The 14,440-nt window shown below is 40.8% G+C and overlaps 1 protein-coding gene across 1 annotated transcript in view; it reads right to left on the bottom strand.

The window, feature by feature from the left end:
* The window catches only part of LOC126174873 (selenocysteine lyase-like), a 181,726-nt gene that overhangs the window by 89,672 nt on the left and 77,614 nt on the right, over window positions 1-14,440 (bottom strand). The window contains exon 4 of the mRNA XM_049921285.1: window positions 10,165-10,309. Coding sequence (XP_049777242.1) covers window positions 10,165-10,309 — 145 coding nt within the window. The remainder of the gene's footprint in view (window positions 1-10,164; window positions 10,310-14,440) is intronic.

The raw sequence follows: 14,440 nt of genomic DNA, 5'->3' as shown, positions 1-14,440 counted from the left end.
GAGGGCAATGCAGAAAGCAGGTGTAAAGCTTAGTTGCTCTATCTCAGCCCTGCGGTGGAAAAAACCACCGCAATTCCACTGGAGGATGATGTCATTGTGAGGCTGGGAAGGCACCGAACATTCAATGAGGCAGTTTATGCCTCAGGATCACCTGCTAGCACCGAATTTTTACCGCGGCAGTCTATATCCATTGTGTCTGAGGGTCTGGTGAGATCTAGGTCTTCAGCAGACGCCAGAATCTCCACCTCACCTGCAGACACAGAGCTTGTAGGCAGTGGTGGTGACAGCGCCACCGCAATTCCCTTGGTCTTGGGGATCTTCTTTCTAGATTTCTCTCACTGCTTCTTGGGTTTCCCTGGCTGGGAGGACTTCACTGATTCAGTCTCCAGGACTGAGGATGAGCGTGAAGCCCAATGACCAGCTGCTTTTGGACTAGTCAGGCACTGGCGGGTGTCATCTTTCCCACTAGTGGAAACCTGGGAAGGGAGTGACTCGAGGGACCCCTTCCTAGCAAGAGGAGCCGAAGAAGACTTACACTTATCTAGCGCAGAAGTGGGATCAGATATTCCCGATGGTTGGGGGTGTGTTGCTTCCGAAGTAGGTGGTGCAGGAGCAACAGGGAGGGAAGTGCCCCCCACCATCAAGGGGGCAGGTGTAGTCTTCCGGCTCTGAGAGGTGACTTGGGTTGGTGGAGCTGATAGAGCTAGAACTGTTGTAGCGGCAGCATAAGACGATGTCATACGTACAGGATGTAGGCATTCAAATTTCCTCTTAGCATCAGTGTAGGTTGGTCAGTCCAGGGTCTTGTACTCCATGATTTTCCTTTCTTTCTGGAGAATCCTGTAGTCAGGCGAGCAAGGCGAATGGCGCTCTTCACAGTTGACACAGATGGGAGGTGGGACACATGGAGTATTGGGACGTAATGGGCGTCTGCAACCTTGACATGTGATGCTGAAAGTGAAGTAGGAGGACATGTGGCTGAACTTCCAGCATTTAAAGCACCACGTTGGGGGAGGGATATAGGGCTTTACATCACAGCAGTAGACCATCACTTTGACCTTCTTGGGTAATGTATCACCCTCGAAGGCCAAGATGAAGGCACCAGTGGCAACCTGATTATCCCTCGGACCCCAGTGGATACGCCAAACGAAATTTACACCTCGCCACTCTAAATTGGCATGCAGATCATCATCAGACTGCAGAAGAAGGTCCCTGTGAAATATGATAGCTTGGACTATATTTAGGCTTTTATGGCGCGTGACAGTTACAGAAACATCCCCCAGCTTGTCACAAGTGAGTAATGCCTGTGACTGGCCAGAGGATACTGTTTTGATCAAGACAGACTGAGATCTCATTTTGGACAAGCTTTTCACCTCCCCAAACCTGTCCTCTACATGCTAAACAAAAAACAGAGGCTTCATCATCATGAAAGATTCCCCATCAGCTCTCGAACATACAAGGTAACAGGCCGAATAAGAGCCACTGCCATCCTTAGCCTGACGTTCCTCCCATGGTGTGGCCAGGGAGGGGATCAATTTGGGGTTGTACTTATGTGCATTGAATTGAGCCCATGAATGCTTAGAGACTGCTGGTGTTTGAGCACCAGCAAGAGATGATGTACTATGATTCATCACGTATCATCCACCCTGATGCCACCCACTCCCACCAGGGGCCCTCCCCGTGGGCGCCACCCAGCCACAGCAAACGCCACCTGGCAAGACGGCCATTGCCGGGAGTCCCAATGCCCCAGGGTGTCAGGCCTCTAGTCCTCGGCATATGTGGGGAGTTAATGCCGCAGGCATCCACAGAGCGATTCCTGTGTGGTCAGGGGACTACAACTAACAGGGTACATGGCAGCCCCACCACAACGGACTGGCTACCGTGCTGGATATCAGGTGCAACCAAAGCAAACAATTCCATTATCACCGTAAGCGTAGAAAACAATAATGCACAGTTGATGGAAAAATACGCACCCTGTAGGGTGACCCCGCCCAACAGTTGAAAAATGAGCACAAGTGCAGATCCACGTCGACGAAGGATGCGATGGGACTCAGTGCACAATGGACACAATGCACCATGTAAGGCGCCCTTCCCCAACTGGCTCAGGTTCCTATAAATGGGTCAGGTGTGCACTACACATCACAGGCTACTACCCAGGTAGATGACAGTGTGTGATGTGTACACAAGGATTTTTTTTTTAGATTAGGCAACACTTTGTATCCATTCTAGATGTGACAGCTGTAAGAAACATTTAATTTTAAGATTCAAAAGAAAGTAGAAAGTGACACATATGTTCAACAGACTAGATAAAGAAGTAGTGTCATATATCAATACAGAACTTGAAACTTTTAATGCAGAACAGGAGCATGTGGAGGAACTATGACTCAAATTTAAAGGAATAGCTTACCACACACTGGCTGGATATATCTCCAGTAGAACAGTTCATAATGAGAGGGGCCCTCCATTGTATACAGCCACCATAAAGAAACTTCAAAGGAACAGAGACTACTGCGTAGTATGTTTAAAACAAGGTATAGTGCTATAGATGGAGAGAGAGGCTGAACAGAACACATCTGGCTGTCAAGAGAGCAATGGTAAAGCCTTTGCTGACTAACACAGAAAAATACTGTCAAATTATTTTTCACAAAATGTAAATCCTGGTCATGTGTAACAGCTGTTAGTGGCACCAAAGGTAATATCCAGTCACTCGTGAATCAGATAGGAACTAAAATTGAGGGTAGCAAGGCAAAAACTGAAATGCTTAACTCTGTTTTCACATGTTCCTTTACAAAGGAAAACCAATGATATGAGTATCAGGTATCAATGGAACCTCTATCAGATTCTATACTGAATTTGTGGCTGTGCTAGACCCTCTTAACTATAATATATCATAGATCCCTCTAACAAAGAAACTGCACCCAGCAGTGGGAAGGGAGCACAGATCACACTGATTTACAAGGAGGATAGTAGAAATGATCCACAAAACTACCATCCAATAACCTCAATATTAATTTGTTGTACAATCTTAGAACATATGCCGAAACATAATTAGATATCTCAAACAGAATGACTTACTTCATACCAAACAGCACAGATTTTGGAAACACCCACCATGTGCAACCCAATGGTTACTTCTCTTACATGACGTACTGAAACCTTTGGGTCAAGATCATCAAGTACATATATTTCTTGATTTCTGAAAATCATCTGACTCAGTATTATATTACCAAAAATATGATCATACAGGGCATGAAGCAAAATTTGGGACAGGACCGAGGATCTTTTGGTAGGCAGGAGAAGCACGTTATCTGGGATGGACAGTCACCACCACATAAAGAAAGAAATTTGGTTGAGCCCCAGATAAGTGTGTTGGGATCCTCGCTGTTAATACTGGGTATTAATGACCTTGCAGACACAATTAATACACCATCAGACTTTTCGCAGATGATGCAGTTATCCTTAATGAAGTACTGTATGAAACAAGCTGCATAAATATTTTACGAGACCTTGATATGATTTCAAAATGGTGCAAAGACTGACAACTTGCATTAAAGGTTCAGAAATATGAAACAGTGCACTTCACAAAACAAGAGATCTGTAGTACACTATGACTATAATAATAATAATAATAATAATAAGATTGACATATATAGAATACAAAGACACAAATACAGACATTAGACCATTCTTGCATAGACCACCAAACAACCCACAAGTTGAAACAACAATAACAACTATCAACACAATCATACACAACAAAATAAATGAAAATACAACTATGGAAGAGTTACAACTACTGGTTTATGTAGGAGCACTCACTACACTAAATATACACACTAGGCAGAGATCAGAACCAACCAACACACAGAAGAAACCCACAAAACCAGCATGGCAACACAGGCTACAGATCAGAATAGAAAAACTGAGAAAAGACATGACAGCTAACACAATTTATAAGAACTGAAATATCAGACAAAAAACGAAAAAGGTTAGGTAAAATCTCACAACAAGAAGCAATAGAGCAATTAGATGAAAAGAAGCAGAAATTACAAGCATTGGCCAAATGACTTAGAAGATACAAAAAAAGTGAAAATAGAAGGAAACAAAACCAAACATTCAACACAAACCAAAAGAAATTGTACCAGACAATAGATAACACACACATTAAAATAAACAATCCACCAAACATAACAGACATGGAACACTTCTGGAGCAACATATGGTCAAACCCGGTACAACATAACAGGCATGCACGGTGGATACAAGCAGAAACAGATTCATACAAGATGATACCACAAATGCCTGAAGTGATAATTTTGCAACATGAAGTCACACGAGCAATTATACGCACAATTGGAAAGCCCCTGGAAATGATAAAATAGCAAATTTCTGGCTAAAGTAGTTCACCTCAACACATTCACATCTAACTAAATTATTTAACAGTTTCATTGCAGACCCATACACATTCCCTGATACACTTACACATGGAATAACTTATCTGAAACCTAAAGATCAAGCAGACACAGCAAACCCAGCTAAATATCGCCCCATAACATGCCTACCAACAATATACAAAATATTAACTTCAGTCATTACACAGAAATTAATGACACATACAACACAGAACAAAATTATAAATGAAGAACAAAAAGGCTGTTGCAAAGGAGCACGAGAATGTAAAGAGCAACTGATAATAGATGCAGAGGTGACATATCAAGCTAAAACTAAACAAAGGTCGCTACACTACGCATACATTGATTACCAAAAAGCTTTTGATAGTGTACCCCACTCATGGTTACTACAAATATTGGAAATATACAAAGTAGATCCTAAATTGATACAGTTCCTAAACATAGTAATGAAAAATTGGAATACCACACTTAATATCCAAACAAATTCAAATAATATCACACCACAGCCAATACAGATTAAGCGTGGAATATACCAAGGAGACTCATTAAGTCCTTTCTGGTTCTGCCTTGCTCTGAACCCACTATCCAACATGCTAAATAATACAAATTATGGATACAATATTACTGGAACATACCCACACAAAATCACACATTTGCTATACATGGATGATCTAAAACTACTGGCAGCAACAAATCAACAACTCAAACAATTACTAAAGATAACAGAAGTATTCAGCAATTATATAAATATGGCTTTTGGAACAGACAAATGTAAGAAAAATAGCATAGTCAAGGGAAAACACACTAAACAAGAAGATTACATATTGAATAACCACAGTGACTCCATAGAAGCGATGGAAAAAACAGATGCCTATAAATATCTAGGATACAGACAAAAAATAGGAATAGGTAATACAAATATTAAAGAAGAACTAAAAGAAAAATATAGACAAAGACTAACAAAAATACTGAAAACAGAATTGACAGCAAGAAACAAGACAAAAGCTATAAATACTTATGCTATACCAATATTGACCTACTCATTTGGAGTAGTGAAATGGAGTAACACAGACCTAGAAGCACTCGATACACTTACACGTTCACAATGCCACAAATATAGAATACATCACATACATTCAGCAACAGAAAGATTCACATTAAGCAGAAAGGAAGGAGGAAGGGGATTCATCGACATAAAAGACCTACATTATGGACAGGTAGACAATTTAAGAAAATTCTTTCTAGAACGAGCAGAAACTAGCAAAATTCACAAAGCAATCACTCATATAAATACATCGGCTACACCACTGCAATTGCATAACCACTTCTACAACCCTTTAGATCACATAACATCAACAGATATGAAGAAAGTAAATTGGAAAAAGAAAACACTACATGGTAAGCACCCGTATCATCTAACACAGCCACACATCGATCAAGACGCATCCAACACATGGCTAAGAAAGGGCAATATATACAGTGAGACGGAAGGATTCATGATTGCAATACAGGATCAAACAATAAACACCAGATATTACAGCAAGCATATTATTAAAGATCCCAATACCACAACAGATAAATGCAGACTTTGCAAACAACAAATAGAAACAGTAGATCACATCACAAGTGGATGTACAATACTAGCAAATACAGAATACCCCAGAAGACATGACAATGTAGCAAAAATAATACATCAACAACTTGCCATAAAACATAAACTAATAAAACAACACGTTCCCACATACAAGTATGCACCACAAAATGTACTGTAGAATGATGAATACAAATTATACTGGAACAGAACCATTATAACAGATAAAACAACACAACATAACAAACCTGACATCATACTCACCAATAAAAAGAAGAAATTAAAACAACTAATCGAAATATCCATACCCAATACAACAAACATACAGAAGAAAACAGGAGAAAAAATTGAAAACTACATCCAACTGGTTGAGGAAGTCAAGGACATGTGGCATCAGGATAAAGTTGACATTATACCGATTATACTATCAACTACACGAGTCATACCACACAATATCCACCAGTACATCAATGCAATACAGCTATATCCAAACGTATATATACAACTACAGAAATCCGTAATTATTGATACTTGTTCAATAACCCGAAAGTTCCTAAATACAATGTAACATATACCGTACAGTTAAAAGGAAGTCACGCTTGATGAAGGTCCGCGTCACTTTCCATTTTTAACCACACCTAAGGTCTGAGAAAAATAGAAATAATAATAATAATAATAATAATAATAATGTCACAGCTGGAATCAGCCAACTCATCCAAATACCTGTGTGTAACTCATTGTAGGGACATGAAATGGAATGACATGTATGCTCAATTGTGGGTAGACTTTGGTTTATTGGTTGAATACTGGGGAAATGCAATCAGTCTAGAAGGGAGATTGCTTACAAATCACCCATTCAACCCATTCTAGAATACTGTTCCAAAGTATGGGACCCATACCAAATAGGACTAACAGGATAAATTGAATGTATATGGAGAAGGGCAGTCTGAAACAGGAAGAAACCCTATACCTGGATCAGAATAACAATGTGATCAAAGTATAGCTGTTTACAGGACTATTACCATAGTAACAGCCAATCAAAGAACACTCTTGGCACACCACCTGTTCCATTCACCATTGGCAAATCTCTCTGCTACTGCAGATAGTGGCTACTGTAGTCAGCTGCAGGCACACTCGCGGCCGGTAACGTAAACAATTGTGGTCCGTTTCATTGTACGCTTTATCTCTCTGTGTGGCGAGTTTATTTTGGGCCACATAATGCCTGAAGCTTGTAGAGGAAGTGTGCAAAAAAGTGTGACTGCTAAACGGAAAGTTCAGCTATCTGCCCATGTTTTGTGTGGTCGGACATGCGAGTTTGTGTGCTTGGTGCGGGTGCAACTCTACTGCCTCTAGCGAAGGAAGTCGAAGGAGCTGTAGATGCTGTGAAGATACACGAAAATACTGTCATCAAAGTTTGTAAGGAGAAATACTGTGCACAAGGGGAAGAGCCTGTTTCAAATGGCTCTAAGCACTATGGGACTTAACATCTGAGGCCATCAGTCCCCTAGACTTAAAACTACCTAAACCTAACCAACCTAAGGACATCATCACACACATCAATGCCCGAGGCAGGGTTCAAACCTGCGACTGTAGCAGCAGTGCGGTTCTGGACTGAAGTGCCTAGAACTGCTCAGCCACGGCGGCTGGCGAAGAGCCTGTTTTATCCAAACTGCAGACCTCCAGTAAAAAGAGGACAGAACTACGAATAACAAACTTGGACTCTTCTCACCACATACATGAATATCACAAGATATAAGAACATCCAACTAAAAAAAAAAAAAAAAAAGCTCCACGAGGCAGAGTTGTTCAGTGACAGAACAACATCTTTGTAAACAGTTATGAGAGCCCTAAGTTTTCAGTACAAAAGAATTAATAGACACAAATTATAATGAAGAGAGATGACATCATAGCCAAGTGTTGTCAACTTTAAAGAGGTATTGTTGAAGTGCCATTTGAAGACATAGTGTGGCTCAACGAAACCTGGATAACTCTAGTCATTCCATCAGAAAAGACTGGACAGATGATAACATATGTGTAAGTTCTGTTGTTCGGTGAGAAAGGGTACACAAATTATTGTCTTGCATACTGGAACTGCATCTGCTTCCACATCTAACATCTCCTCATTTACAAATCGAGAATAACAAGTGAATACGATGGGGAGATGAACCACGACAGTTTTCTGACATGTTTTAAGGGCCAACTAATAGGAAAATCTGAATCAGCCATATGTCTTTGTAATGGATTCAGTTATTAGAGATAAAGCTCCAACAATGGCAATGATAAAAGCAGACATTGTTGTATGGCTGGAATAACACAATGTGGAAAGTCTTGGGGAAAAAAAGAGACCACAGCACAGTTTTAACAGTATGTTGTGGATGAGGTAGCTAAAAACTGTGGCTACAGAGTTCTTAGGCTCCACAATATCAATGCCACTTAAAGGTCATCAGAATTATTTGGGCACAGATTAGACATTAAATGGCAACAAATAACAAAACCTTCACTGTGGCAGATATTTGAAGACTGTTAGAGGATGCAGTGGCATAAATAACACCAGAGAAATGGAATAATGTTGTACATCACACAGATACGGTTGTTAAAGAAGTGTGGAAAAGTGGAGTAATACTGAAAATATAATTATATCCTTGGGCAATTCCAGTGACTCGTCCACGGACCAGAGCTCAGATAATGACAGTGTCGAGGAAGAAAGTGATTCTACACTAAATGGCATTTACCTTTTGCCTTTAATTTGTCTTTATTTTTGTGTTTGTATTTCGGATTTTTGACTGCATGGTGTGTAGCACATTTGACAATATATCTCATCTCGTTATTAAGGAATGTTCCTCCGCACAAGTATAACACACTGTATGCACACTACAGTTACCGGTAAGTACTCCAGCAGTTTACAGTATTTTAGTGTTGTTAGTTATTGCATTTACATGAACAATTCAGATCCATTTTAACATCCCTTTCCTATCAAATATGACAACGGAACAGGATTCATTCTGGTTACAGTACAGGACAATGCACTACCTGGTGCTTTTGTTGAGATATACAAATAATAGGAACATGGGATCATTTTATACACAGGAGTGCACTTATTAAGCCACCAAGATATTACAATCCTGTAATGCGAACTCAGTACCGAAAGTTAAAAGGTGCCGCGAGATGGTAGTCTAGTAAGGAACTGCTAAGCTGTTCCTGCTGCAGCCTTACTGCACATGCACGCACCAGTGATCCGACATCCCCATCCCATTCCACGCTAAGCTGTGCTATGGTGTCAATCACTTTTTTATTCTGGTCCGGGTATAGTAACTGGTACAATAATACGTACCATCTGTCATGCACTTCACAGTGGTTTGCAGAGTACAGATGTAGATGGATCATTTTTTTTTTTTTTTTTTTTTTTTTTTTTTTTTTACAAAAATATTCTGAAGCTCCTGTATTTTTTTCATTGGAATACTCTTAATTGTTGAAAGTACAGCTTCGGTGAATATTTAGTTAAGCTTTCATGGTTCTTTAATGGTTTACAGTGTGGATACTGTATTCATTTGAGGCTTTTCCAGTGCAGAATGGCAAAAATGTAGCTATCTGGCAAGTGTGTATTTGAAACTGTATACATTTTATTACATGAAAGTGGCTTTTATTTATCACTGGACAATTTATTGTTATGAGCTGCAACAGTCTAGTGTAATTATTCAACAGCTTCCTAATTGTAAAACAGTAAGAAGAAGGAAGACAACTGTGACACGACCAATAAAATTTAGAACATGGACATTTACAAAAATCAAAATGAAGCATTAATGAAATTAGAAATGACATGCCACAACACTAAAAACTTCTCTGCTATTTGTCACCTAAGTAGTCAAGAGTCAAAATGTATGAAGTTCTACAAATAACTCCTAAGGCAGTACTCAACACACAATGTACTGCTAACGCTCAGTTACAGGTTTAAAATTATTTTTCAACACATTATGTTATAGGCCATAAATCAACATTATATAGGTGCATAAAATGTGGAAGCATAATTATTCATTATTTATTTCAGCAGCAAATGTAAATCTTACAATGAAATGAATAGCATGTTGGTTATTACATTTCTTATTTTTCATGTATGTAAACATTAATCCAACAGTGATGATAATATGTATATATTTTACATACTTTGCAATTTCTTCAACAGGCTGAATGATCCCAGTCTCATTGTTAGCCAACATGACAGTAATAAGACAGGTGTTTGGCTGGATAGCAGCAACAACATCCCCGGCAGATACCATGCCTCCATTTTTGGCACTCACCTCAGTAAGTTCTGAAATTAAGTAATATTATTGTCTCCCTAATTACTTGTGAATTACTGTCAGTGTGCATTAAACTCAAAATTAGAAACTAGTCTGTCTCTATATTTCAAACATTTGTTTAGCTGTCACAGATATAATCAAGGCCACTGGAATTTATTTGGTATGGAATGAACAAGAGAAGATTAAAAGGTGCGAAAAAGTACTTGTTAGCAATAACATGTCACTGTTTGCAAGATTGTTCATTTCAATATTATAGGTAATATAATGCCTTGGGTTATATTTAACATATTTTGGATAAATGGCAACATCGGCCATAAATATTGAAATCCTTTAGTTTACGGATCGATTTCAGTCACTGTGTGACCTTCCTCAATGCAAATTATTCACACCTTGTAGGCCAATATATCAATGGTAAAACATTTTTCTATGAGGTGCAGCATGTATTGTGATGATTACTTCCAACAGATATCTTCACTTTTACGAAATACAATAATTTTTAAATTTACAGAAGAGCCTATCTTGTAACCTTAGCAGTTGCCAATCCAACATTGGAAGAAAACCTGTACATATTTGTCAAAAAAATATATAGCCTGTGTCTGTCTCTCAGTGTTTATTAGAGCACCATGTAAAAATTATAAGAGGTACTTGCAGTTAGACACTCATGTTTAAAGAATAACTTTAACATAATAATAGGTCTACTTCAGTCCTTACTCACACTTGTCATTTACTTTACAACACTATTTTCAGTGAAGTTAGTGTCACATTACTCATGAAAATTATTGAAGCTTAAACCAGTTCTTGTTTAGATCAATTACCATTTCTCATCACGAGTGCACAATTGTTAATGTTAAACACTTGAGCCACTTGAATCTGAAACTACTTCCATAACTTCAACTTATGTTGCCTTCCCCAGAATTCATTAACTAGTGCACTCCTTTTTAAATGCAACTTCTTGTTTTCTGTCAACATTTATTACAGTTTTGAGAACCACAATATTCAACATAACTGTTTCAAGATCTTCCTTTGGCTCCCCTTGTTCTGCCATGCTTCCACAGCTGACTCTCAGCTCTTCACCCCTCTCTCCATGAAAATGCACAAACACTCAGCTTGAAAAACTGAATGTCTATCTTCTAAAATTATTGGAACTCTAGTCAATGTGGTACCCTTACGGTCTACAAACTAACTTAAAGTCTTGGAAAGAGAGAGGGTAGTAAACCTCAGACATATTTTTTTACATTCTTTTTATATCATTATTAGTTTAAAATACTGGGTGACAGTCTAGTCACACCAGCATTCATAAAGTAGGTAGGATATCTGGATAGGCTGGTAAATGTTAAAGAAAATGTACTGTTCTCAAAGGACTTCCTGTTGGTGTCCATAATGGAGATCTATTCTTCAAAATTATTTGACAAGAAACAGGCAGCAACTGCCTTGCTGTATTTGTTAATGGCTTTGATGTTCTAAATCAAGTAGCACTAAAAGTGTTATGGTGGCTGCTGGGAGATGTACATTTTCTTTGGCTTGTGAGTTTTTAGCAAAATTGGAGATAGTCTACAGGAGTGCTTAGGTATGAGTGTAACAGAACCAGAAGTGTATTTTGGACTCACCGTGTACTCCAACCCGCCTCATGAACCACGGACCTTGCCATTGGTGGGGATGCTTTCATGCCTCAGCGATACAGACAGCTGTACTGTAGGTGCAACCACAACGGAGGGGTATCTGTTAAGAAGTCAGACAAACGTGTGGTTCCTGAAGCAGCCTTTTCAATTGTTGCAGTGGCAACAGTCTGGATGATGGACTGGTTTACCTTGCAACACTAACCAAAACGACCTTGCTGTGCTGGTACTGCAAACGGCTGAAAGCAAGGGGAAACTACAGCCATCATTTTTCTCAAGGGCATGCAACTTGACTGTATGGTTAAATGATGATGGCGATCTCTTTGGTAAAATATTCCGAAGGTAAAATAGTCTCCCGTTCGGATCTCCGGGCATGGACTACTCAGGAGGAGGTTGTTATCAGGAGAAAGAAAACTGGCGTTCTACGGATTGGAGCATGGAATGTCAGATTCCTTAATCGGGCAGGTAGGTTAGAAAATTTAAAAAGGGAAATGGATAGGTTAAAGTTAGATATAGTGGGAATTAGTGAAGTTCAGTGGCAGGAGGAACAAGACATCTGGTCAAGTGACTACAAGGTTATAAATACAAAATAAAATAGGAGTAATGCAGGAGTGGGTTTAATACTGAATAAAAAATAGGAATGCAGGTAAGCCATTACAAACAGCATAGTGAACGCATTATTGTGGCCAAGATACATACGAAGTGTACGTCTACCACAGTAGTAGAAGTTTATATGCCACCTAGCTCCGCAGATGATGAAGAGATTGATGAAATGTATGATGAGATAAAAGAAATTATTCATATAGTGAAGGGAGATGAAAATTTAATAGTCATGGGTGACTGGAACTCGATAGTAAGAAAAAGATGAGAGGAAAACGTAGTAGGTGAATATGGAATGGGAGTAAGCAATGAAAGAGGAAGCTGCCTGATATAATTTTGCACAGAGCATTATTTAATCATAGCTAACAATTGGTTCAAGAATCATAAAAGAAGGTTGTATACATGGAAGAATCCTTGAGATGCTAGAAGGTATCAGATAGATTATACACTCCTGGAAATTGAAATAAGAACACCGTGAATTCATTGTCCCAGGAAGGGGAAACTTTATTGACACATTCCTGGGGTCAGATACATCACATGATCACACTGACAGAACCACAGGCACATAGACACAGGCAACAGAGCATGCACAATGTCGGCACTAGTACAGTGTATATCCACCTTTCGCAGCAATGCAGGCTGCTATTCTCCCATGGAGACGATCGTAGAGATGCTCGATGTAGTCCTGTGGAACGGCTTGCCATGCCATTTCCACCTGGCGCCTCAGTTGGACCAGCGTTCGTGCTGGACGTGCAGAACGCATGAGACGACGCTTCATCCAGTCCAAAACATGCTCAATGGGGGACAGATCCGGAGATCTTGCTGGCCAGGGTAGTTGACTTACACCTTCTAGAGCACGTTGGGTGGCACGGGATACATGCGGACGTGCATTGTCCTGTTGGAACAGCAAGTTCCCTTGCCGGTCTAGGAATGGTAGAACGATGGGTTCGATGACGGTTTGGATGTACCGTGCACTATTCAGTGTCCCCTCGACGATCACCAGTGGTGTACGGCCAGTGTAGGAGATCGCTCCCCACACCATGATGCCGGGTGTTGGCCCTGTGTGCCTCGGTCGTATGCAGTCCTGATTGTGGCGCTCACCTGCACGGCGCCAAACACGCATACGACCATCATTGACACCAAGGCAGAAGCGACTCTCATCGCTGAAGACGACACGTCTCCATTCGTCCCACCATTCACGCCTGTCGCGACACCACTGGAGGCGGGCTGCACGATGTTGGGGCTTGAGCGGAAGATGGCCTAACGGTGTGCGGGACCGTAGCCCAGCTTCATGGAGACAGTTGCGAATGGTCCTCGCCGATACCCCAGGAGCAACAGTGTCCCTAATTTGCTGGGAAGTGGCGGTGCGGTCCCCTACGGCACTGCGTAGGATCCTACGGTCTTGGCGTGCATCCGTGCGTCGCTGCGGTCCGGTCCCAGGTCGATGGGCACGTGCACCTTCCGCCGACCACTGGCGACAACATCGATGTACTGTGGAGACCTCACGCCCCACGTGTTGAGCAATTTGGCGGTACGTCCACCCGGCCTCCCGCATGCCCACTATACGCCCTCGCTCAAAGTCCATCAACTGCACATACGGTTCACGTCCACGCTGTCGCGGCATGCTACCAGTGTTAAAGACTGCGATGGAGCTCCATATGCCACGGCAAACTGGCTGACACTGACGGCGGCGGTGCACAAATGCTGCGCAGCTAGCGCCATTCGACGGCCAACACCGCGGTTCCTGGTGTGTCCGCTGTGCCATGCGTGTGATCATTGCTTGTACAGCCCTCTCGCAGTGTCCGGAGCAAGTATGGTGGGTCTGACACAACGGTGTCAATGTGTTCTTTCTTCCATTTCCAGGAGTGTACCGTACTTACTCGAATCTAAGCCACACTTTTTTTCCGGTTTTCGTAATCCAAAAAA

The sequence above is a fragment of the Schistocerca cancellata genome, chromosome 3 (genome assembly GCF_023864275.1).
Source record: "Schistocerca cancellata isolate TAMUIC-IGC-003103 chromosome 3, iqSchCanc2.1, whole genome shotgun sequence".
Lineage (NCBI taxonomy): Eukaryota > Metazoa > Arthropoda > Insecta > Orthoptera > Acrididae > Schistocerca > Schistocerca cancellata.
The sequence above is the reverse complement of the archived record's forward strand: the minus strand, read 5'-3'. Positions and strand labels throughout refer to the sequence as shown.